The 26,794-nt window shown below is 37.1% G+C and overlaps 1 protein-coding gene across 8 annotated transcripts in view; it reads right to left on the bottom strand.

The window, feature by feature from the left end:
* NOX4 (NADPH oxidase 4) overlaps positions 1 to 26,794 on the bottom strand; it is a 170,973-nt gene that overhangs the window by 15,875 nt on the left and 128,304 nt on the right. For 5 of the 8 annotated variants that reach the window (XM_078058663.1, XM_078058662.1, XM_078058664.1 and 2 more), the window contains 2 exons: positions 7,226 to 7,345; positions 4,937 to 5,045 (listed from right to left, as the gene is read on the bottom strand). The exons of the other annotated variants lie outside the window; for them this stretch is intronic. In XM_078058663.1, coding sequence (XP_077914789.1) covers positions 4,937 to 5,045; positions 7,226 to 7,345 — 229 coding nt within the window. The remainder of the gene's footprint in view (positions 1 to 4,936; positions 5,046 to 7,225; positions 7,346 to 26,794) is intronic. 8 annotated transcript variants of the gene reach the window in all.

Below are 26,794 nucleotides of genomic sequence, written 5' to 3' on the forward strand. Positions count from 1 at the left end.
AAACTGAAAAATAAATAAAGTAAAATAAAATAAAAATTTAAAAATGACATATTGGGACTCAAAGTAGAAGTTTCAGGAATGCAAATAAAGTCACATTGCAAATGGGGGGGGGTGATTAAGGAGGGTTTCATCAGCCCTCTGAGATGCCTTACAGTGAATGGTAAGAGCACCTGGCAGGTAACTGACTTGTTTCTATCGCCAACACTATCTGGCCCTGAGACTTCTAAGGAATTACTGACTCATCTGGGCCTGTTTTTTTCATCAGGACAGTGACAGATAGAGTTGAATGTCATCATCCCTCGGGTCTCTTTTCAGATCTAAAATGATACATTTTCTGACAGGTGGAAACTCTGAATATAAAATCCCAATAAAAACATATTTTACTTTAAGAGTGATGTGATGATTCTCAGCTCCATAATATTCTTAAAATATAATCATTAATTATATCCCATCAAATAGCTGCCTCAAGTTATAGCCAAATGCTAAATTCATTTTTAGGCCCTTTCTGAATTGAATCAGGGTTTATAAATTTTAATTGTGAAGAAATAGAAACTTCTAGATGCCACCAAAACACCTCACAAAACACATGGCTTGTGTTGAGTCTTGTCTTAAATGTCTACCAGGATGCTGTTCTGAGATCAGTCCTATGACTCCTGCATCGATAACTGTGTTTGGTGCCCACGGCCCCAAGTAAGAACTATGCAAATTTGGATAATGTTTTTAATGATTTCGATGTCTCTACTTTAACTTACCCGTCACTGAAGACAATAATATCTACTAAAGGCACAATGTTCTCCAAATAAAGGAACAGTGAAAAAATAGACATGTGGATCAACACAATCTTGCAAATAGATTAGGATTGTAGGATCATGCACAAATATCATGTTTTTCACTTTATGTCTCCTGCCTGTACTCTTCCTTATTTTTCTCACAAATAAAAAATAACAGGATGTGAGTCCTGGAAGGAATTTTACAGATCACTAATAGGAATCATAGCAATCATTTATTAAATGCCTTCAAAATGATAGATACTTTCGGTATGTTAAAGCTAAGTCTCACATCAGGTTTCAAGTGCTGTTAGCCCCCTTTACAAATTGAAAGCATAAATCGGGTTTATAGAGGTTAAGTGATTTATGCAAGGACTTGCGGTTCATATGAGGTAGAATCACTGTTCCATTGTAAATGACAGACCCCAAATGCCTAATGGAGCCCTGATCCTCCATTTTGATTTTACTAATATGACTTACAGAGGTGAAGTGACTTGAAGCAAGTCATGTCGTTAGATATTGGCAGAGCTGGTACCAGATCACCTGACACCTGGCCTTGCACTCTTCCATCACCAGGTTGGACAATCTGGCCAAGCAAAATCCACCTAAGAGCCATTTTTATCATCACTGAAGATAGTCTGACACCAAGACAAGTGACTAGGGCAACTAAGATAGCTTTGTCCTAGGCATTCTAGAATGATGTGAAAGAACTCACAGTTGGAACAAGATTGAAAGACTGCATTTTCATCTGGTTTTCAAAAACACTTTCCGCTACTCTTACACAGACTCTATGTAAAGACCCTATGCTCTATTGCTATTGATTTCTCTTTCTCTCTCTCTCTGTCTCTCTCTCTCTCACACACACACACACCCCAAACTTGGTAACACAGTTGCAAACACATCATCTTCCGAGACACAACTGAAGGACCTGTGTTCATCCCTCTGATGTGAAAAATCAAAACATAGATGCAGAGGTGTGTGTAGAAGATAATCATCACTGTATTGTTTACACTAGTTTTAAGCTTTTATGTTATTTACTCCATGGAATCCTAAGGGTAAAGCACATCCATCAAAAAAACTTGAAATGGAAAGAAAACATAAATCTTAAGATTCAACTCCTTTGAGGGTCCAGTCACTTAACATTCTTTTCTTTCCTTTATTCCTTTCCTTCCCCCACTCCTTGCCTTATAAAGCATCTGTTATTCAAATGTGCCTGTCCATATCTTGGATCATTTTACTTAAAAAAATGTACGGGTTCTATATATCAGTTCAAGAAAGATTAAAAATTAGAAAAATAAAGGTAGAATTAGGAAATCCCAAAAGGAATACAACTGGTCAACAATCACAGGAAGAGAGGTTCAATCTCACTAGCATTTAGGAGAAAATAGAATGAGATCTCACTGTTTAAGACATTGGTAGAAATTTAAAAGATTGATAATATAACATTTTAGAATAAATGTCTCTCATACTTTTTGGTGGAAATGTAAATTGTTTTTTTTAAAGATTTTATTTATTTATTGAGAGAGAGAGAGAGCACAAACAGGGGGAGTGGCAGGCAGAGAGAGAGGGAGAAGTAGGCTCCCCGCTGAACAGAGCCCGATGCAGGGCTCGATCCCAGGACCCTGGAATCATAACCTGAGCCGAAGGCAGATGCTTAACCAACTGAGCCACTCAGGAACCCCTATCTTCCCCACTTAGGATGTAAATCACATGAGATCAAAAAACTGCTTTTAATTTTGTTCTCCAATGTAGCTCCAGGTCCTAGAACAGTTTGTGATTCATAGTAGGCAATGAGTGAATATTTGATGAGTGACAGAATGACAGACTGAATAAATGGATCTGAATAAAAAGACATGTATGATATTCATTGCAGTGTTCTTTTTTTTTAAGATTTTATTTATTTATTTATTTATTTATTTATTTATTTAGAGAGTGCATGAGCGGGGGGAGGGGCAGAGAGAGATGGGGAGAGAGAATCTCAAGGAGACTCCACAGTCAGCATGGAGTCTGATGTGGGGCTCGATCCCAGGACCCTGAGATCATGACCTGAGCTGAAATCAAGAGTTGGATGCTTAACCGACTGAGCCACCCAGGGGCCCCATCATTGTAGTGTTCTTTGTAATAAAAAAGTAAATATCCATTATTAAGGGATGGCTAAATAGAGTACTAAGTACATCCATATGACAAAATACTCTATAGCACTAAAAAGAATGAGGTAACTCTAAATGTACTATTATTAAAAATGTTCAAGACATAGTGATAAGTTTAAAATAAGTAATTCCTAGAACAATACAAATAGTACGGTAGAATTTATAGAACGCTCATGAGTTGCCTCTGGTTACACAGATTAGGTGAGGAAAGTAGTAAGGGAGGGTTTGGTTTATCTAAGTTATTTGACAGTTTGCCAAAGAAGGCATACAGATGGCCAAGAGACACATGAAAAACTGTTTAATATCACTAATCATTGTGGAAATGCAAATCAAAATCACAATGAGATATCACTTCACATCTGTCAAAATGGCTAGTAGCAAAAAGAAACAGTAAAGTGTTGGTGAGGATGTGGAGAAAAGAGAATCCTCATGTACTGTTGGTGGAAATGCAAGCACTGTGGAAAACAGTATAGAGGTGCCTCAAAAAATTAAAAATGGAAATACCATATGATTCAGTAATTCCAATACTGGATATTGACTCAAAGAAAATGAAAACACTAATTTGAAAAGATATGTGCACCCCTATGTTTATTGCAGCATCATCTACAATAGTCAAGATAAAGAAGCAACTTAAGAGTTTACTGACATATGAATGGATAAGGAATATATATATATATATATATATATATATATATATATATATATATATATATGGATATATATATGGATAAGGAATATATATATATTTCTTTTGTGTGTGTATATACACACACAAAAGAAATAGATCTTGTCATTTGCAACAATATGGATTGACCTAGAAGGTATTATGCTAAGTGAAATAAATCAGAGAAAGATGAATACTATATGATTTCACTTATATGTGGAGTCCAAAAAACAAAACAAATACAGAAACAGGCTCATAAATACAGAGAACAAACTATGGTAGCCAAAAAGAAGAGGGGGTGGAGGAATGGGTCAAAAAGGTGAAAGGGACTGAGAGGTACAAACTTCCAGTTATAAAATAAATAAGTCACAAGGATGAAAATTACAGCATAGGGGATATACTCAATAATATTATAAAAATTTTATAGGTGACAGATTATCACTACACATATTTATTGTGGTGAGCAGTTTGCAATGTGTAATCGTTGATTCATTATGTTGTATACTTGAAACTAACATACTACTGTATGTTAACTATACTACAATTAAAAAGAAAAGGGAGGGGCGCCTGGGTGGCTCAGTCAGTTAAGCGTTTGCCTTCAGCTCTGGTAGTGATCCCGGGGTCCTGGGATCAAGTCCTGCGTCGGGCTCCCTGCTCAGCGGGGGTCTACTTCTCCTTCTGCACCGCCCCCCCATCTCTCATGAATAAATAAATAAGATCTTTAAAAAAAGGAAAAGGAAAAAAATGGCAGCAAAAATGCATGTGTATCACTTATATAATTTGAAAAATAAAGATACATATATTAATATATAGATAAAAGGTTATGTGTAGGATAGATGAAGAACGTCTGTTTTTTTTTTTTAAATCTCTATAAGAAATAAAACTTAGAATTTTGGTTTTGAAATTCTGCCTAGTGTGCCAAAAGTCTAGTGATTGTCCATTTGGAATACTAAAGGTGGAAATAAGAGGTCAGAGCTAACAGAACAAAGGATGGAAAGTGTAGTAGCTACCATCAGCTGATGTTACCCTGTCTTCCCTCACCACCCCATATGCATACACCATCGGCCATATGCCTACATTCCTATGTTAAAACACAAATAGTAGCATTTTTATGTTAAAACAGATCATAGATATAAACACATACTGTCAGTTATCAATACCTGAAAATATGTGTACTAAATTATTAATATGCTACTTCTGTTATTTGAAGTTTAAGAGATTTTTTTTCCTTCTTTCAACTTATCTGCATTATTTTCTGGTTTATTCTACAGTGAGCATTTATTGCTTTTGTAATTTGAAAAAAAAAAGTTTTTTATTTAAAAACATTGCACAAGTAAAAGCAAACCTAATTTTACCTTGTTATGTAACACACAGAGTAAGTCTGCAAACCAACGGAAGGATTGGATGTCTCTGCACACCCAAATAAAATATAATCTTCTAAGCTTGTATGGTTTCCAGTCATCCCTTTAAAATTAAAGAACACGATAGTGATTAGGATGGCAAAAAAAAATAAAAAAAAAAAGAATCCCTGTATCTTTGAAAATTTGCTTTTCATTTACTAATGAAAAACCAGTCACTGACATGTATCAATTTATCATTTTTTATCATTTTTCATTGCACTTACCATAACTCTCAAATGAATTTAAAATGTAATATACGGGCTCAGAGGCATGATATACTCCATGAGTTTAAGTGTTTATGCTTGTGAATATTATATGCATATCACCCATTTTCAGATGAAGGCAATAAACTAAACTCCTGAATGAGAATATGAGCCCCATATCTCAGAAAAAAAGTTCTCTATTTTCAGTGAATTTTATCACTCAGCAGGGCTCCAGTGGTTATTAGCCATGCCCTGGCCTCCAGGCAAAATGAGCCAAAACCATTCCAGAAAGCTGGTTGTTTATCCCCTTTTAAAAATCATTAAAGAAAGAGATGTAACAGTCACCTACTATGTAATGCATTCCAGGGCCTCGTAATTCCAAGTCTGGATTCCTATTTATAATTATGAAGTTGGCCTGAGGCTAAGAAAATATTTTCTCCTTTTCTTAACTTTAAGTGTCCAAATAACTTGCAGTATGTTTTCAGAAACAAATGATTTCTGGCTTGGAATATGGTTATTTTTCTAAGAACCTCCAAAAAGTCCCAAATTTGTAACAAGTATTTAAAATTGAAATAAAATATCATTCAAACACATCATTTAAACTTTATTATTTCCTTCTTTAGTACTCTATAAAAGACTCTTAAAGCAAATGGTGTCTACTTGAAAAGTGAACGGAATAGATTGGAGAATAATTTCCTACTGTTTTTTTGTTTGTGTTTTCATAATATTAATCCATTAATTTTTGTTTATCATCCTAGAACAAAAATAACTGAAAAAGTCTTTCCTACATGAGCAATCTTACATTTGAAATTTCTATTCTTCAGTCTGTTATAAATTTGCTGAGTAACAGACCAAGGAATCATGGGCTCATTTGTCATCTCCCTAGCAAAGCTTTTCCTGACCATACGTCTACAATGACCCCAGCCCTTTATTTCCATATCCCATTAATCTCTCTTCTTTTTATCAGAGTTCTAATATTTTCTGAAATAATGTTACTTATGAATTTCTCACTGGTTTCTATTTTAACTGTTCCGTTTGAATATAAGCTTTTTAAGGGCAGGGACTCTGTTTCATTCATTGCTATATTTACTAGTCCCTATAGGATGGATTGGCACACAGGTACTCAAAGATAATTACTGATAGAATGGATGAGGGTTGCCACTTACCATTTAGGAGGAAGTACAGAAATGAAGGCTGGTGGAATGGCTTTAAAAGGACAGAGGATAACACCCAGTGCTCCATGCAGTACGTTTTACGCAAACAATGAATCATGGAACACTACATCAAAAACTAATGATGTAATGTATGGTGATTAACATAATAAAAAAAATTTTTTTTAAAAAATTAAAAAAAAAAGGACAGAGGAATGCCTGATGGTGATACTTTACAAGACACTGTGCTGAAAGCCATGGACCACATACTGAGAATCATTGAATTATTACCCTCATCAATCAGTAAATGGAGTTCTATGAACAACAAGTACAGTAGTCCCTCCTTATCTGTGCTTTCACTTTCTGTGGTTTTTAGTTATCCGCGGTCATCCACAGAGGCAGATGATTCTCCATCTGACATATTGTTGGAAGGTCAAGAGCAGCATAATATTTACATCATTCCCCTCACTTCATCTCATCACGTAGGCATTTTACCATCTCACCTCATCACAAGAAGAAGGGTGAGTATATAACAATAAGATATTTTGAGGGAGAGAAAGAGACACCACACTCACATAACTTTCATCACAGTATAGTATTGTAATTGTTCTATTTTAATATTAGTTATTATTGTTAATCTCTTCTTGTGCTTAACTTATTAGTTAAACTTTATCACAGGCACGTATTTATTGGAAAAAACAATGTATGTAGGGTTCAGTACTATCTGCAATTTCAGGTATTCACTGGGGATCTTGGAACGTATTCCCTCTATATAAGAGGGGGCTTACTGTAGACAAATTCTATGAGGGATTACCTCATACTAAGAGAGAGATGTTTGAAATACTGATAGTTCTCTCTTTGAACTAATAAAACGGATCAAAATAACATACAGCAGGGTGTTGAGTATTGATGCAAATGGAGTTACTCCAATGCCTCCAGCCACACAGAGGCTAGCCTCGTAGTTCAGCGATTCCTCAAATGGACTTCCAAATGGACCATCAATATATAGCCTGTGGAGAAGGCAAACAAAGGTGGGGCAAATGAAAATAAGTTAAATTAATTCTCTGTAATAGGTAGCAAACATGCTGAATCCAGATTCCAGGCTTTGTATGGCTCAGGCCTTCTTTCATTATTCTCATACTAATAAACCGAAAGGAACAAGAAATGCTGTATATGAAGTCTCAATATTAAAACAGGTACATCTGTTTCTAAGCCTTCCTTTTATGAGGCAAACGTTAATTAAAAGTATAGAGGGGCATATAGGACCATGACGGCTAAGGACAAGTTAAAGCTCTGATCATATTATATTACTGTATTTGACTAAATTAAAACATCAATTGCTTTACTGCATCTAAATTCAATAAATAAGGTTCTATTTAATGGCAAAGTCAGTAGCAGAAATATTTACTGAAACATTTACTCTGTGAACAGAAAAGTAATAGGAGAAAAAAAAAGAAACTGTTTCCCTCTTGCTCTAGTGAGGTTTATTAGTATAGAAACAACAGGAGAACAATCTCAAAGGAATCTCTACTTACTTGGGATTGTATATTCTAGTGTGTGTGTGTGTGTGTGTGTGTGTGAGAGAGAGAGAGAGAGAGAGAGAGAGAGAGAGAGAGAAATCCTTCTTAACTACAACAGAACTTGCTAACTGTTCACTCAATATTTTCCCTCCATTCTTTCTTAATAACAAAACATTAATTTATTCAGGGAAGCAAAGTGCCCAGCCAAAACACTACATCGCCCACACTCCGCTGTATTTATTTTGACTGTGTGATTCTGTTCTGGTTAATGTCATGTAAGTGACAGTGCAATTGGAAAAACTGGAAGGCTTCCTGTAGAAAGCTGCCTCAGCTTAAAGTTGTACCTCTTTATCCCTCCTTTTGTTTCCTTCTTCCGGGTACCTAAAATGTTGACCTGATGGACTTCATACTTACCTTTGATGGCTGTAGAATTAAGATAGCCTCTCTAGATGACCTAGTTCCAGGTTTCTTAATGTGAAAGATATCACAAAGGTATTGCCATTTTAATGCTCTTTTTTCTATTATCAAAAAAATAACTTTGCTAAAATATAGCAACTGTCCCCAAAAGTACATTTATGTCGTCAGCCTTACAATATAATGCCTTTCACTGTGAGAAGCGACTGCAACTAGATCACTTACTATTAGGCATCTGTGATCTTACTGATTAAACGTTAAATGAATGAATGGACAGTCTTTTGACCTCTGAGCTCCATGGCATGCGGTCTAAGTTGTAATCCCATTAGTCATTGCCAATATTTGGTTTCCTTTCCTCCTGGGCACTTAGACAATACTTCTTGGAATTTTTGTGATTATATTGAGCCATATGTCTAATTCTGACCACTGGGCTGTGAGTAGAGGCAATACTTGCTACTTCCGGAATAAGGCAGGGAAAAGCTCTGTCCCTTCCATGAAAACTAAAAGCCATGAGTTGCACCAGAAGACAAAAGCCAACTGAATCCCTGACTTAATCACTTGAAGGGAGCTGTTCTGGATCCACTGGACCCACAGAAGTCACTTCATGAGTAAGAAAGAAATCTGTTTTGTGCCTTATCACATTTTCAGGATATTTCAAGGTTCACTAGTTACTGCAGCAGACCTCAGACCAGCATGACTACCACATGTACAGTTTATATTTAAATTCCTCAAAGGAATTTGCAAGAGTACTGATTTTAAAAAATACTATAGCTTATAAAAAAGCTACTTACTGTACCTCAAGGAACAATAACCAAAGTTTGAATGCTTAAGGTAGTGTTCTAAGCACAGCAGAAATTCAGAAAATACTGATAGATCATATACACACAATATGCCTAATTCTTATTATATCCATCTCCTTCACATTTTACAGATTATTCACTCAACAAACATGCACTGTGTACCAACGATTTCTGTGATACTATTTTGGACTCAAAGATAAAATTGATACCAGGACATCAAAAATGACCTTCCTGGAGTTTTTGCATCTTCACATGAAAATCACATTACATGGGTTGGAGGATGAAAGAAGGACTACAATACTTTGATCTTTTGAAAGATCAGATAAATCTTCTTTAAAAACATCAGCGATAAAATTGGCAGATGATTTTAACATGTATTTAAAGAGCAGATTTAGAATACGATTCTTTATACTTGTCTGACGTCCAATGCTTTCATAAAGATATTTTCGCTGAACAGAAAAACAACAACCTGAAAACAAAGCCACCAGAAGATATTTGAAAATTAATGATCAGTACATTAGATTCTTGATAGAAATCTCAAAATAGCAGTGGCTCAAAAACAACATGTGTGAATTGATTCTACCACTTCTCACCATGTAAGCAAATCTAGAATATAAACATTAAGTAAGAAAGTTGGGCTTAAAAATAAATACTGCCAACTTCAAAAACAGATCATTGCAAATCTCTACAACTATTTTAGAACCCACTACACCCAGTGCAATCTTCTCTTAATTAGTCATTCACTCATTGAACAAATGCTTTTGTGCACCTGCAGTGTGCTAGACAGTGTGCAAAGTGTCACGGAAACAGAGATGAACAAGATAGAAAAAGTCCCTGGCCTCTTGGTTCTTTGATTCTAGTGGAAGAGGAGCTAGCCCATAAAGAAAGATATAAAAAGATATATAATGATACATAGTGATGAGTGCTTTTAAAAACAGGTAAAACAGTCATCGTTGGAGCTAGGTGACTGGGTACATAAAAATTCATTTTACTATTCTGTTTACTTTTATATATGCTTGCAATTTTGCATCAGCAGTTTAAATGGATAGTCAGAGAAGGACTCTCTGTGCATACGGCAATGGAACAGAGACCTAAATGAAGTGAAGAGGCAAAATAGAAAAACATCTGGAAGAAGAATTTTTCCAGCAGGAATAACAGGAAGTATAAATAAGCAAAGCATTTTGGCTCAAGGATATATTCACACCAGCTAAGCCCTTCCTGGGAATTTTCAGTGCAGTTTCTTCATTCAATCTCCTGCTAATTGTATTTACGAATTTTTCTTTGTCAGGACTGATGCTCTGTTTGGACCAATCGCTGTCATTTGTTCATTAACAAAATCTTTAGCATCTGTCCTATAAAAGGCACTTTTCAGGCGCTCTGGAGATGATGGAAGTGAATAGGAGACAAGCCTCCCTGTCCTCGGAGAGGGCTTCTCTCTCTCGTGTGCAAAGTCCTAGAGATAGAAAAGTACATCTCCTGTCCTCAGTAATTATGGTACTGCCCCCTTCTTTACTCATGTCTGCTTCCTATAGGAAAAAACAGACACAAGGACATTTTATTCGACCAGCAAAGGAGAAGAGCAGTTAAGAAACGCACCTCTTTCCTACTTGTCTGCTTTACAACCAACAGGCCCCCATGCACATCCTCCCTACAGGTTTGGTGTTCCAGAATAACGTCTGGCAAAAAAACAAGAATTGAGGGTTCTAGACATTTACTGGGGTTGAGAGCACAGCGTGAGATGAGAAGTAGATGGGAATGTGGTGCAAAGGACCTTAGAGAAGCAGCTGTTTTTTGTGGGTTTTTTTCATTTATTTTTTTTAAGTTTTTAAATTTTAATTCCAGTATTGCTGATACACAGTTATATCAGGTTCAAGTGTAAAATATAATGATTCAACAATTCTATACATTATTCAGTGCTCATCATGATAAATGTACTCTTAAGTACTCTTAATCCCCATCACCTATTTCACCCATCCCGCCACCCACCTCCCGTCCGGTGACCATCAGTTTGTTCTCTATTAGAGTCTGGGTTTGGTTTGTCTCTCTGTTTTTTTCTCTTCGTTCATTTGTTTTGTTTCTTAAATTCCACATATAAGTGAAATCATATGGTATTTGTCTTTCTCTGACTGACTTATTTTGCTTAACATTATATTCCCTAGCTCCATCCATGTCTGCAAATGGCAGGATTTCATTATTTTTTTATGGCTGAATAATATTCCATTGTATATGCATATCACTTATTTTCCATTCATCTATTGATAGACACTTGGGCTGCTACTATAGTTTGGCTATTGTAAATAATGCTGCAATAAACATAGGGGTGCATGTACCCCTTTGAATTAGTGTTCTTATTTTCTTGGATAAATACCAGTAATGGAATTACTGGATTACAGGGTAGTTCTATTTTTAACTTTTTGAGGAACTTCCATACTGTTTCCCAGAGGGGCTGCACCATTCCCACCAACAGTGCATGAGGGTTCTTTTTTCTTCACATCATAGCCAACACTTGTTTCTTGTGTTTTTGATTATAGCCATTCTGACAGTTATGAGTTGATATCTCATTGTACTTTTAATTTACATTTCCCCGATGATGAGTGATGTTGAGCATCTTTTCAGGTGTCTGTTAGCTTTCTATATGTCGTCTTTGGAAAAATGTCTATTCAGGTGCTCTGCCCATTTTTTAATTGGATTATTTGACTTGGGGTGTTAAGTTGTATCAGTTCTTTGTGTATTTTGGATACTAACCCTTTATTGGATATGTCATATACAAATATCTTCTCCCATTCCGTAGGTTGTCTTTTAGTGTTGTTAGTTGTTTCCTTCACTGTGCAAAAGCTTTTAATTTTGATGTAGTCCCAATACTTTATTTTGCTTTAGTTTCCATTGCCTCAGGAGACAAACCTAGAAAAATGTGTTACAGCTGATGTCAGAGAAATTACTGCCTGTGCTCTCTTTTAGGATTTTTATGGTCTCATATTTAGGTCTTTAATCCATTTTGAGTTTACTTTTGTGTTTGGTGTAAGAAAGTGGTCCAGTTTCATTCCTCCACATGTTGCTTCCAGTTTTCCCAACACCATTTGTTGAGGAGACTGTCTTTTCTCATTGCATCTTCTTTCCTGCTATGTCAAAGGTTAATTGACCATATAATCATGGGTTTATTTCTCGGTTTTCTATTCTGTTCCATTGATCAATATGTCTATCTTATGCCAGGACCATACCGTTTTGATTACTACAGTTTGTAATATAATTTAAAGTCTGGAATTGTGATACCTCCAATTCTGTTTTTCTTTTTCAAGATTGGGGTCTTTTGTGGTTCCATACAAATTACAGGATTGCTTGTTCTAGTCCTGTGAAAAAATGCTTTTGGTTTGCATTTATTAGAGTGCACTGCATTAGTATCAGGGATTGCATTAAATGTGTAGGTCACTTTGGGTAATATAGACATTTTAAAAATATTTGCTCTTCCAACCCTTGAGCATGGAATCTCTTCCCATTTCTTTGTGTTGTCTTGAATTTCTTTCATCAGTATTTTATAGTTTTCAGAGTTTATTCCTATATTTTTTTTGGTGCAACTGTAAATGGGATTGTTTTCTTAATGTCACTTTGTGCTGCTTCATTATTAGTGTATATGACAATGCAAAAGATTTCTGTACATTGATTTTGTATCTTGTGACTTTATTGAATCTATTTATCAGTTCTGGTATTTTTTTGGTGGAGTCTTTAGGGTTTTTCTATTTATAGTATCATGTCATCTGCAAATAATGAAAGTTTTAATTCTTTTTTACCACTCTGAATGCCTTTTATTTCTTTTTTGTTGTCTGATTGCTATGGCTAAGATTTCCAGTACTATGTTGAACAAAAGTGATAAGAGTGGACATTCTTGTCTTGTTCTTAACCTTAGGGGAAAAGCTCTCAGTTCCCCCATTGAGTATGATGTTTGCTGTGGGTTTTTCATATAAGGCCTTTATTATGTTGAGGTATGTTTCTTCTAGATCTACTTCATTGAGGGTTTTTATCATGAATGGATGTTGTACTTTGTCAAATGCTTTTTCTGCATCTGTTCAAATGATCATATGGTTTTTATCCTTTCTCTTATTGATGTGATGTATCACGTTGATTGATTTACAAATATGGAACCACCCTTGTATTCCAGGAATAAATCCCACTTGATCATGGTGAATGGTGCTGGTGAGGCTTGTGCATGTGTTCTTAGAGGAGGGGGCCCACAGTGCCGGGAGTAAGGCAAGTGTGACCGGGAAGGGTACATCTGCTGAACCACGGGGGCGCAGAGCTTGGTACAATCAAGTTAGGTAGCAGGGCTGTGTGGTTCCTACAGGTGGCTGCTGTTTATGTTGGAGGGCAGAAGAGGAGTGGCACCTGCCAGCTCCTTTGTTCCTGGAGGCATCTTCCTGTGATCCCTGGTCTTTGGGCCACACTCTGAGATGAGTAAATCACTCTCCTTCCTTCAGCACTTCAAACTGCTGCTTCTACGCTGTATCTCTGCCAACTGTTTGTGGTGCTTTCTCTTTAAGGGTAGGGACTCAGCTTCCTAAAGTTTTCCAAGCTCTCCCAGAGCTGAGCCCACTGATTTTTAAAATCCCAGGCTTTAAGTCCCACTGGTTATAAGAACGCATGAGATTCAGCCCCTCTCACTTCCAAAGCCAAATGTTATGGGGATTCATCCTCTCTGTTCATGAGCTCCCCAGTGTGAAAGTCTGTTTTTCACCCTTCTCCATATCACCGGCTTCCTCCCCACTGTGGACAGTCCCGGGGCCTATATCTAGACTTCTTGGATGTCCATGGGAAGTTGCAGTCCCTCCTGCTGGGAGGAGAAAAGCCACCCGTGCCATGGGAAGCTGAGTTTGGAAGAAATAAGGAAAGGAGACTGCTGGTCACAGCTGGTTCATTGTTCAGGAAACCCAGAGTGATCTCCGGGGGTCATCTGCAGACTATTCTGTTTGTTTCACCACTGGCATTGGTCAGTAGCATCAGGGCCATTTTGCTCCCAAACCACACCTTCACTATTCCTACCTTCTATGATGTGTCCTCTTCTTTACTTTTAGTTGTGGAGTTTACTCTGCCAATCTTCGGATTGTTTTCTGGGTTATTTATGCTGATGTGAATGAGTGTTATCTAGTTATATCCATGGGACAAGGCAAATTTAGGGTCCTCTTACTCTGCCATCTTCCCAGCTTGTATCTTCTCTGTTTTTTTGTTTGAAATACTTTTTGCACACAGAGAAACAAAATTTTGCTGCTTTGGGAGGAAAGATGAAGAATGAAATTGTTGGTAATTTGGCAACACCTGGGCTTTTGAGGGAGGCAGAAAGAGGAACGATGTAAGTCATTTTTCATGTATTTAATGTGATTAATGTGTAAAATCCATTGCCTTTAACTTATGAGCAGTGATTTTCTCCCATCTTAGTACCTGCTCTTTAAAGGAATACAATGTTCCTACTATCATTATATATGTGAGAAGATTACAGAAACTAAAGGCAACTCTCCAAAGTCTTGCAACAACATAATGGAGGTGAGAGCCACCTGATATATTTTTAAACTTTGGTTGATGACTAATAAAAAGTTTCATTATGAAGGAGTGTGGATACAAGAGAATTCTAAGAAAAGGAGGGATGCTCTTTCCTGGACCTTTCAAAAATATATAAACATTTTTTTTTGAAAATTCAGTAAGTTTTTCCCTTGAAAGTAAAATACACTAACATGTTTAAAATTGATTAAAGGGTGCCTGGGTGGCTCAGTCGGTTAAGCCTCTGACTTTGGCTCAGGTCACGATCCCAGGGTTCTGGGATGGAGCCCCGCATCGGGCTCCCTGCTCAGCAGGAAGCCTGCTTCTTCTTCTCTCTCTACCCCTCCCCCTGCTCATTCTCTCACTCTCTCTCAAATAAATAAATAAAATCTTCTTTAAAAAATCTTAAAAAAATAAAGTTGATTTAATTTTTCAATGTGTAATATCAATCAGCTGATAGACCAGTTATATCAGACCTCTTCCTCTCAACAGAAAAATCCATGGACTGCAAATTAATTCAACTATATTAAAAAATAAAAGTACAACCAACAGTTCTCAAAATCTTGTTCCCCAATACTTCCTATCACTTCCCCAAAACACACTGACATCATAGTAAATTAAAATAGAGTTTATTTAGATAATCTGATAATTTGTAAAATTATTTTAAGAAAGATTAGTTTATTAATTTAAGAAAATAGATACAAATTATACCAGTATTTCAAAGAACAATAATTTAAGGAGGAAAAAAGTATTTTGTAGTCAAATTAATTTGGGATATGTGTTAAGAAAGTTTTTTTACCTGTTTATTTAAAAATTTCTTTTTTGGGGGGGCAGGCAGAGGGAGAGAGAGAACCTTTTTTTTTTTTTTTTTTTTTTTTTTTAAAGATTTTATTTATTTATTTGAGAGAGAGAGAATGAGAGAGACAGCACATGAGAGGGGGGAGGGTCAGAGGGAGAAGCAGACTCCCTGCCGAGCAGGGAGCCCGATGTGGGACTCGATCCAGGGACTCCAGGATCATGACCTGAGCCGAAGGCAGTCGCTCAACCAACTGAGCCACCCAGGCGCCCGGGAGAGAGAGAACCTTAATCAGGTTCCACACCCAGCGTAGAGCCCAGCGTGGAGCTGGACCTCACAACCCTGAGATCATGACCTGAGCCGAAATCAGAAGTTAGATGCTTAACTAACTGGGCCACCCAGATGCCCCTAAAAATTTCTTTAAAAAATAAAAAAAGAAATTTAAAAAATTTCTTTAATTCAAAACTTCTCTAGGCCTTTCACATGCCAAAAGTGCCTTATGAATCTCCAAGCAGGGGATTCACAATACTTTGTAAACACATTTCACCATAAATTCTTTCTCCATAAATATCCGCCAAGATTTTAGAGAGTCGGGAACAAGTTAGGAAATAGAGAATCAAAAAAAAGAAAAAGTGGGCGCCTGGGTGGCTCAGTTGGTTAAGCGACTGCCTTTGGCTCAGGTCATGATCCTCGAGTCCCAGGATTGAATCCCTCAACGGGCTCCCTCTCAGCAGGGAGTCTGCTTCTCCCTCTGACCCTGCCCCCTCTCATGTGCTCTCTCTCTCCCTCATTCTCTCTCTCTAACAAATAAATAAAATCTTAAAAAAAAAAAAAAAAAAAAAAGAAAAAGTATTCCTCTTTATCAGACCACTTCCCTCACTAGGTTTCACAAAGGATAACTAGCTACAATAGACACTGCAAAAATTATTTTGAAGATTAAGTGGGTGGGGAATTAATGTGTTTTTATTTAACATATAAGAATGAAAGGGTTAATAAAGTAAAGCCCACTACTATCTGCTGCAGCAAAAAAAAAAAAAAAAAAAAAGCAGAGAGATGATTAATTGCAACATCTGCCCACAAGGAAGTTACAAAGCAGGAAATGGCTGGGACAACGCACATGGCACAATTTGAGAAGTTACTTACATGTGCTGTATATCCATGTTACATATACACAATGCTTTGTACTTTTCACATATTATCTGTCATAATCTTAACACTGTATGAGGTGGTTACGGTATAACTCTCCCCATTTAACAAATGAAGACCCTGAGGCCACGAGAGGTGCCACGACAGGTCTGAAGTTCCACATGTCCAAACGGAGGAGGGAGAGGATGAGGGAGAAGAAAAGGTGAGGAGAGACAGACCAGGGTTCAGTCTATAAAGAGAACTGCCTAGATTGTGCATCTCAGCCACAGATCTAAAAATATCTTTCCACTCAGAAAGAAATAAGTTGTGCTTTCATGATCGCCCTTGGTTGAATGTGAGAATAATCTGGAACTAATGCTCTCTGAAGGAAAGCAAGCACACGGTTGCTCCACAGCTCTCTGAGCAGCCATGTGATCCATCCTACAGGTGATAAAAGTGGAAAGAATGGATATAGACACTTTACCAATGGTAGTCTTTGCAGTGAGAGGAAGAGGAAGCCATTGCCCTCAGCAAAAGCAAGATGGGCTGAAATGTTGGAACCGTTCGGTGGTGCTTGGGCTGTAGAGCCATGCATGCACAACTTTTTAAAAAACTTTCATTACGGAGATTCCAGCAAGGGTCGGGGGTGAGGGTGGGGAGAATGAACAGCTTTGAGGTTATAATTTTGTAATTCTCCATCCCTGACTTCTCTGTCACCATAAAACTACCATTTAATTACATTTTGATACATGTAAGTTTCTTAGGAATTAAAAATGCCACATTATAAAAGAATAGACTTTACTCAATAAATACATTTTTAAAGAATAAACAAAGGACGTGATGTGCTAGCCTAAGACATAAAAGATCTTGGGCTTAGCTCTAGCCACTGAAAGAGGAGGCCAGTATACAAAGATAAAATGAAGTAAATATATTTTTCTTAATAGTCATTAGGTGGATAACAACCCTGAACAATTTTATGGTGTTTTAAAGATCAAAAAACACATCTATATAAAATTCTGGTTTCATCTCAGAGCAATCCTGTGTCAGCAAAATATGGCAAAAATGGACATTCCTCCACATCTTCTATCTGGGTTGATATCAAAGACGTTACTTTTAATGAAGTTTCAGGGGATAATAAGCCTCGGGGGCAGTGAGGTTTCTACAAGGAATAGCTATCTTTGAATTAAACTAAACAGCCCAAGGATTATTTTTCTGACCAAAATAAATTCATAGGCCTAATCTTTTTGTTTGTGGAAAGACACTACAATGTACAGCTACTAGCCTTTTCCTTGCCTATCTGGATAACAATAGAGCTATGTGGTTGGCACAGTGGTAAATGCTTTAGATGAATTATTTATCATTATTAAATCAGAGTTAGATGATATTATTTGACTTCATTGATTAGGAAAGTGAGGTTCTGGAAGTTTAAATATTTCTTGAGGCCAAACATCTAATAAGTGGCTTATGTCTACCACCAGAAAGAATTCCATTTTTTTAGGAAACCATCTAAAACTTCCCAAACAGTAGTTTGTTTTAATTTTTCCAATCAGAGAAATAATCAAATGAACCTTTTATAAATGATTAGTAACTCCCTTTATGCCTAGAAATATTTTTACCTTAAAGTCTATTTTATCTGAAGTAATTTTGCTTTGGTTAGAATTTCTTTTCTTTATCTTTTTGTTTTGAGTCAATCTCTTGAAAACTGCCTATTGCTCTGTTTTATTTTCTTATTCCAGGCCAACAGCCTTTTCCTTTGAACTGGAGAACTGAGTTCAGTTATGGTGAGTGACTTACCACGATGTCATCTTGCCCTGTTTCTCTCTCTTTTTTCTTCCCCTCCCTTTTCTTTCCTTGACTGCTTTTTTTATTGTTAGTCTCTGCTTTTAGTTTTCTGTAAGTAAATTATGATGTTTCACACCATGAATTTATTTTTGTTATATTGCTTGGGATTTATTGGTATCTCTGAATTTGAGCTATTTTTCTTCAAATATGATATAGCTTATACTCTTTCTCTCTTTCTTTCCCTTCCTTATGGAAGGCTAATGTAAAGAAATGCAGGAACTTCTTCTTCTACTCACTGTATTTCTTCAAACTTTCTTTCTTATTTTCCATATCTTTGTCTCTCTATGTCACATTCTGGATAATTATTTCAGTTCAATTTGACAGTTCATTTATGCTCTCTATGGCTGTGTTAACCTGCAAAGTTTATTGTTTCTTTTATTGATATTGTTTCTTTGATTTGGAGAAGCTCTATGGGCCCCTTTTCCAAAGTGCCTTGAGAAATTTGGTTGTCTTTTGTCTCTTAATCATTATTCTAATGCTCTATTTTATTCCTTTAGATATATGAAACACTTGTTTTATACTTTTTGGATATATGATTTCTACTAACATGTACTCAAGGCGTTTTGTTTCCTCATTTTTTTAAAATATGAGCTCATATTCCTTGATGCCTTATAGAGAGGAATCCTTTGGGGATTAAAATGTGTCCCCCAAGAGAGGATTTTCATTTTCCTCTTCCAAACAACAGGATGCCATGAATCTGGAATCACTCTAAACTAAATTTTTGTCTCTGGGTTTATTAGGCTACATACATATTAGGGTTTCACTGTTTCAATACAAGTGGTCACTAGCTATCAGGGGAGAATTTTTGTATTAATTCTTCTCAAAGCCGAGGACAAAATAAGGCAATTGTCCCTACTATCTCCTACTGCATAGCGGGATATTTAATCTCTACTTGATCCACTGAGGATGGAGCACATGAGTAGTTTAGGCTATTTGCGGGGGTCTCTGATCCACTTTCCTACCCTCCTTGGGTTCCAGGCCTTATCTCTTGTCCACCATGCATACAGCCCATTGAAATAAGGTCTAAACTTTGGGGATAGATAGATACGTTGGTAAGAGCAAGTATGAGCTCGAGTACTCCCTTCACTTGCTAGTCTGTATAGAAACTTCTTATGGTTTATGACCCAAAGCAATGTCATCCATTCATTTTCTACCATCTCAAACATGCATTAAAAACTGTCAGTGTGTGTGTGTGTGTGTGTGTGTGTGTGTGTGTGTGTGTGTGTTAGGGAACATTTTTAGAATTTTTTGTATCATTTTGTATCATAGTAACATTATTATCTAGTAGGTTGTATTATCTAGTATGTTATATATATTTTTCACTCTTAGGTATGCAGACACACACAAACATAAACGAATCCTCACCATTAAACTTAGTTCCTATAAAAAATTAAGGAGAATTTTTTTTTTTTGCCTTTTTATTTTGTTTTATGTATTGGCTAATGTTGGCTTGATCTGCCAATATGCAACTTGAAACTTTTATTCAGATGCAAAAAACAGTTAAAATAATATCAAAGGAAACCTACCAAACTGTTCAACTGTTCAAACACTAGTACTTAAGTGGAAACATGAATTATAAGCTGACCAAACCCCTACTGGATTTTCAAGTGTAACATCTAGCCAAATTTCACCACCCCACTCCAACATATATTTAAACACAGCTGTAGTCCCTACTAAAATAAAATTACCTCTGAAAGCTTTTAGAGGGAATAGAGTCAGTTAAAATAAACACCCTTTAAGATTGAGTTTAGATCTTTAGTTGAGATTTTTTACTGCAATTAGCCTTTCTTTTTTTTTTTTTAAAGATTTTATTTATTGATTTGACACAGAGAGAGAGAGAGAACACAAGCAGGGGAGCGACAGAGGGAGAGAGAGAAGCGGATTTCCCACTGAGCAGGGAGCCCAATGTGGGGCTCGATCCCAGGAATCTAAGATCATGATCTGAGCCGAAGGCAGACACTTAACCAACTGAGCCACCCAGGTGCCCCTACAATCAGCCTTTCCAACAAAGAGTGCTATTTTATAAATTGTATTTAATCTAAGCTGTTGTTTATTTAGACGGTAATGAATCTCTTTTATTTCCTGTCCACTTATATGCCTTCAGGCTCAAATATTTAATATATTTTTTTTCTCAAACAAGTCATTCCATCCTTTTCCTGTCTCTCCTCCTTTTTCTACATGGCCACTGACCTTCCTGCTGAAAGCTAGGTGTAGAGTAGGCTTTTATCTTAATTGCTGGCTAATTTTAGCTTCTTTAAACTTTCATACCCCCAATTCTTTTGCACTATATTTTGGTTTTGCTACTTCTAGTTTAGAGAGCTCAATTCAATTAAGAAATAGACTGTGGCTTCTACCATATTATGTATCTTCTTGTCTTTACAGCCAATTAAAAAAAAAAAAAGGTGGTGGTAGGAGGAAAAAAACAGAAAAAGTGGGACAAATAAACAAAATAATGTCGTAGAATATAATTCAGTGTAAATGGACCAAAATCTTTGGTTTCAAAGGAACAGATTGTTTGGCTGGAATCAGAAAATAAAGTAATAAGTCTTTTCAAGAGATTCAAGATTCCGTATCTTATAGCAGGATACAAAGATGTCAAGGAGCAAAGATATAGGAGGGAAATTCTAGCAAAAGCAAAATAGCTGCAGTTACACTGATTTTGGATAAAACAGACTTTAAGGAAAAACATTACTATAGATATACTGTTACTAATTACTTATAACTCAGCTGGCTGCACTTTCAGAATTTCCTTTGTAATCAAAGACAGACGTCTATGAGGAGGGAGACTCTATTCTACTCTCTTCTCTCCTGCTTAGCATGCTGAGCACATCTCTCTTCTCTGAACACATGTGGCAAAATGTGACTCTGAAGGGAACAAAAAGCCCTTCATTAGGCTGTGACTAAGATGATGTGGTTCGTTTCTATTTAAAGTGTGGTTCTCAGACCAATCACATCAATTTTACCTGAGAACTTGTCAGACAGAGTCTTAGGCCCAACTCCAGATTTATTGAATCAGAATCTGTGTTTTACTAAGATTTCCAGGTGATTCCTATGCCTGTTAAAGTCTGAAAAGCACTGCTCTAGTGCATCTTTCCAGAGAACTACACAATGTCAATAGTGAAGTGGGATTTTCCTTTGTTTTCCTCTTGTACTCTGTGAACATTATCTTTTTTGGGACTTTTTGAAAGTGATGGGTTAGTGCTTTCAAGATCTGGAGGATAATGTCTATTATTTGAATATGAATATTCCCCAAAATTGTATGATCAACAAAGAATACAAATAAAAGCACACATAATCCATGCCTTCAGCATTTCTAGGAGACAGGGAGTATCTGTTTCAGGAAAAAAAATCACTAAATACCAATAGATAAAAGAATGGTTGAAATGGAAGACAGGCAACTAATGTCCAAATTATATGCAACTGTAGTCTCTAAAAACAAAACAAAACCACTACATTGGCACAGAACTAAAAAACAGAATCCAAGAAAGAATTCAGGAACACCATCAACAAAATCACAACCTATTATGTTACATAGGCTTTGGGAATCAAATGTCATATTAGTATATTTTGTGAGTATATGGATTTTAATATTCTGCCTCACCTTCCCCTGCCATCCTCTTTTCCTTCCCTAGGTGAACCCCAAAATGTTGATTTCAGTTGTGACAATATTTACCAACTGCAACATTTTTCAGATAGAATGAAATAATCACTCTGTTTCTGTCGTTCTAGCTTCTGTGCTTACTAATCAATTGATTAGAGGTTCTCAATAAACAAGAGGAAAATTATATAATTAATAAGTAAAACTGACAGAAGAAATGGATATAACAGACCAAATACCACACATGGAAGTGCTTTGGAAACAATAAAACCCTAGAAGAATAAAAATAATTTTATAAGTACAGCTGGCCCCACTGATTAGGCATTGCCAGATTTCCTCCTTGGTTTTATTACTAACTCAAAAACCTAAGAAAACCAGGACGCTGTGTTAAAATCGTTCCTGCCCATTATTGTCTCCAGTTACTGGCACTTAATAGGCACCAAACAAATATTTGTTGAAAGAAGTACTGAAAAAATAAAATATGCTCAACATGTTCATTTGCCTTTAACTTTAAGACTACTATGGTGGAGCCCCTCATTCCCTATGGGGGAGAATGCTCTTAGTAGGGTAAAATTTTCTGTTCTCAAATCTTCCACAGCAATTCCTTTCAGTACAGAAATTTTAACAGAAAAAAATTTGCCTTTTAAACTCCCAGTAGGAGAAAAAATACAACTTCAAAGAGATAAGGAAAATTTAAGGAAGATAGGTAGGTTTTTACTGTATAATAATATAGTAAATTAGAATGTAGGCTCTCAGAACTAGTTTAAATCATGGCTTTGCCAGATGGTACTACATGACCTGGAGCAAGTTATTGACCACCCTGTGCCTCAACTGCATCCTTTGTAAATAGAAGGTGATCTAAATAATACATATCTCACTGGTTATTGTAAAGACTAAATGAGGTAATGTGGGCAAGGCAAAGACCCCTGGTTGCCTCCTCTTTATCTTGTTTCCCTTTTTCATTCCCAATTTTGGGGTGGTGTGATAGTAATGTTTAGGATAACTAGGTGTAAGACGTGCTGGGTTGAGATTCTGAGAAGTTCCTTGAAAGGGAGGCTGACTCGGCTTGCATGTACCTTTCATGGGGGTGGATGAGGATGGGATGGCTGGGGATGGCTGGGATGAGGATGTGGTGGTGGAAGCTGAAGTAGTCATCTTACAACCATGAGAGGGAAAGGGAGGAGACCCCTCAGATGTGATATGCTGGCAACAAATTCCCGCCATCAAGTATCTTGGTATTTCTGGTTATGTGAGAAAAATAAGCGTCCATCATTTTTAGCTACGTTTCTATTTTATGTAGCTGAATGTTAATATACCTGATAAGCTTTTCACATTGTACCTGGACACACTAAGCATTTGATAAATCTTAGATATTAAGTTTTAAGATATTAAGTTGTAAGATAGTTGTAATTCACATCCATTTAATGCTAATGTAAAGTTTCCATTTTTGGAAAATTATTTGCCTTTCTTATCTTTATTTGATTAGCTTTTACTTTAAAAATTCTTCTAATTAAAAAAAAAAAAATCAAAAACTATCTCAGACCCTTACCTCCAAATCTTAAAATGAGATGTAGTAACAGATACTCTTCACTGAACATTTAGTTTAATACAGGGTCTACACTTGTTCTGTGTACCCCTTCCCTCCTAATCCACACAACAGCTTTCACAGGAGGTATAATCTCCCCCTTACTGCACTGGGATCTAGATCCCAAAAATGCTATGTAATTTTCTCGAGGCCACACTTCTATCAAAGGGAAAGACTCATCCAAATCCTTATAGAGTCTGACTCCAAAGCTCATTTCCTTAGTGATCACATACTAACCCTACAGTCAGTTGTAAATTATTTTGGTTAGGGGTAATACAGAAAGGCAAATTAAGTCTGAAAAGGGCACATTGTGCCAAGGAACTCCTTGAAAATCCTCCTTTGCAGGCTAGAAGGTTTTGGGGCCATCCTTCATATAACAATTCTTCCTTTATCTGGGAAAAAGATGGATGTCATGAATTGTTTCTCTGGAGATGATGGTGTTGAAGTTTTAGACCATTCCACTCCCAAGAGATTATCACATCAGTAAAAACAGCAAGAAGTGGGAGGGAGTTAAAAAGCCTGAGAGGGTCCTCAAAATCTTTCTATCTTGCTCTAATGGTCCTCAAATGTTAGTGTGCATCAGAATTTCCTGGAAGGTTTGTTAAACACAGAGCTGGGCCCCACCCCCAGATTTTCTGAATCAGTAAGTATGGTCTGAAGTCCTAGAATCTGTATTTCTAACAATATCCCATGTTGCATTTATGTTGCTGGTAGAGCAGATAAGAAGGATGGGAGGTGAGCCAGTACAGGTGGTGATTTTGAATATGTTGATCAGGGTAAGCCCTTAACATTTGAGTTAAGACTTGGTGAGAGTAGTAGGTGGTGGTCCACAATGTTTGGACTTTTTTTTTAAGAATTTTTTTTAAAGATTTATTTATTTATTTGAGAGAGAGAGAGAGAGAGCACGAGCACAGGGGAGGGGCAGAGGGAGAGGGAGAAGCAGACTCCCCCACTAAGCAGGGAGCCCAACGACATGGGGCTAGATTCCAGGACCCCAAGATCATGACCTGAGCCAAAGGCAGACGTTTAACTCACTGAGCCACCCAGGTGCCCCTTGTTTGGATTTTAGGAGCAACTTATGGAAAGAAACTTTATCAGCAAAGGGCTAAGAAATCTCTGTAATTAATGTGTGATTATTACTTAATGCAATCTCATGCATAAATAAAAGCAACACTGTTTAAAAAACCACTTTGATGTTTGTTTCTTGAAATTCTGAATTATTCAATCAAAGCCTTACAAATAGAAGCCATTAATTAATTTAGGGTCTGCAAAGAAAAAACTCTTTGACAAGGAATTCCAATAAACAGACATATTGTTAAAATTTATGACTTGATAAATTTAATATAAGACTGTTTTATTTTATTTTATTTTTTTTTAAAGATTTTATTTATTTATTTGAGAGAGAGAATGAGAGACAGAGAGCATGAGAGGGAGGAGGGTCAGAGGGAGAAGCAGACTCCCTGCCAAGCAGGGAGCCCGATGCGGGACTCGATCCCGGGACTCCAGGATCATGACCTGAGCCGAAGGCAGTTGCTTAACCAACTGAGCCACCCAGGCGCCCCTATAAGACTGTTTTAAAATTCACCTCAACTATAGAGGTCATAAACTGTTTCTGAAATCATGGTTTCACTCTGATGACACCTCACTCTTGTAGAGCTGGGAATGTTGTTGATGAGCTAGAAATCACCTATGCAAAAAGGAGGTAGTTCCAGTCCAAGGAAGTTAAGGTGGGATTTTAAGATTTGTAACAAAGGAAGAACTTCAGGTCACTTTCTCTCTCACCTGACAGACAATCTCTGTGTCAAACCAAACAAATAAACAACAACCCCAAAACTTAAAACAAATGCTGTCGGAGAAGATATGTGATGGTGGGGAATGGAGGATGGGTCAGAACAAAGAAAGTAGACAGCTCTCAAAGGCACTAGGTAAAGAATCACACACGCTTATCTTACCCCCTAGAAAGTGTTTACTTTCTCAGCTTGTTTTGAGATTTCAGCTGCCTGGCCCCCAGCGACAGGCTCCTCTTGGCCCTACTCTTGAATACTTGAGTCCAAGATCAGCTAATCTCTCACTCAGTACCAAGGCATCCTTATTGCTTGCCTGCTAGCCTTGCACTAACAGAGTTTCTGGACTTATCACATGTCTGAGCCAGTCTTTACGAGTTCATGACTACCTCAGTTTTTGTAGGACTGTTTGCGGGTTTTGGTGATCCCCTTGGCTTTTGCAGTCCTGATGGCAGGGTTTCTACATGTGAATGTCAGCCCAGAGGTTGGGACCTACTACCTATTGAGAGACCAGCTTAATTCTGACATCTTGCTTGCCTACGTTCACAAATATCAAAAGAATTGGGAATCCTCATTATTGCATTCCATACTCTCGTCAGAACATCAGCTTGTTAGATCTCTTGTCAGACAGGTACTGGAATATCACCTAATATATGAAAGAAAACCTAAGTTTAGGGATGAGAAGAGGAGAAACAGTAATCCTTTAATGAAAGGCAATACTAAAACCTTGGGTATATTGGGAAGAACATGATGCACAGCTGTGATTGTAGAAACTGTACAGAGCTACCTTTGTCAGGCAGAACAGTGCATCCCTTCTGGCAGGATCTAGACTGGACCAAAGACAGTAAGGCAGACCATGTGGTAGAAACTTTCCCCTGCCCTGAGGTAAGGCATAGCTTTGAGAAAAGGCAGAAGAGAGCCCAGAATGAGGATGATGGTGAGAATTCACATTTGCAAGAGGCAGGTACTTTACATCATTTTATTTATTGAATGATCATAAAGTCTTACAAGAGAGAATTATGCCCCTCACTGTGCTTTCCTCAAAGCAACATTAGAGGGAAGCTACTTGTGAAGTAATGAGAAATATTTATATTGGTCTCTGCCCCTCGTTCCTGACACAGAGCTCCTAAGACCTTTGTAATTTCCTGAGTAGTAGACTCATCTGACACAAAGTTCCTAAATCTCTTAGAATTTCCTGGGTGATGGGAACCCATTTTGTTCTAATGAGGTGACTCTTGGTAGGTTCATCGATGGGGACTGCTCACCAGAAACACCAAGCCAGGGGCACCTGGGTGGCTCAATTAGTTAAGCATCTGACTCTTGATTTCAGCTCAGGTCATGATCTCAGGGTAGTGGGATCGAGTCCCATCTTGTTCTGCGGGGAGCCTGCTTGAGATTCTCTGCCCCTCCCCGCTGTGTGTGTACTCTCTCTCTCTCTCTCTCTCCAAAATAAATAAATAAATCTTTAAAAA

The sequence above is a fragment of the Halichoerus grypus genome, chromosome 11 (assembly GCF_964656455.1).
Source record: "Halichoerus grypus chromosome 11, mHalGry1.hap1.1, whole genome shotgun sequence".
Lineage (NCBI taxonomy): Eukaryota > Metazoa > Chordata > Mammalia > Carnivora > Phocidae > Halichoerus > Halichoerus grypus.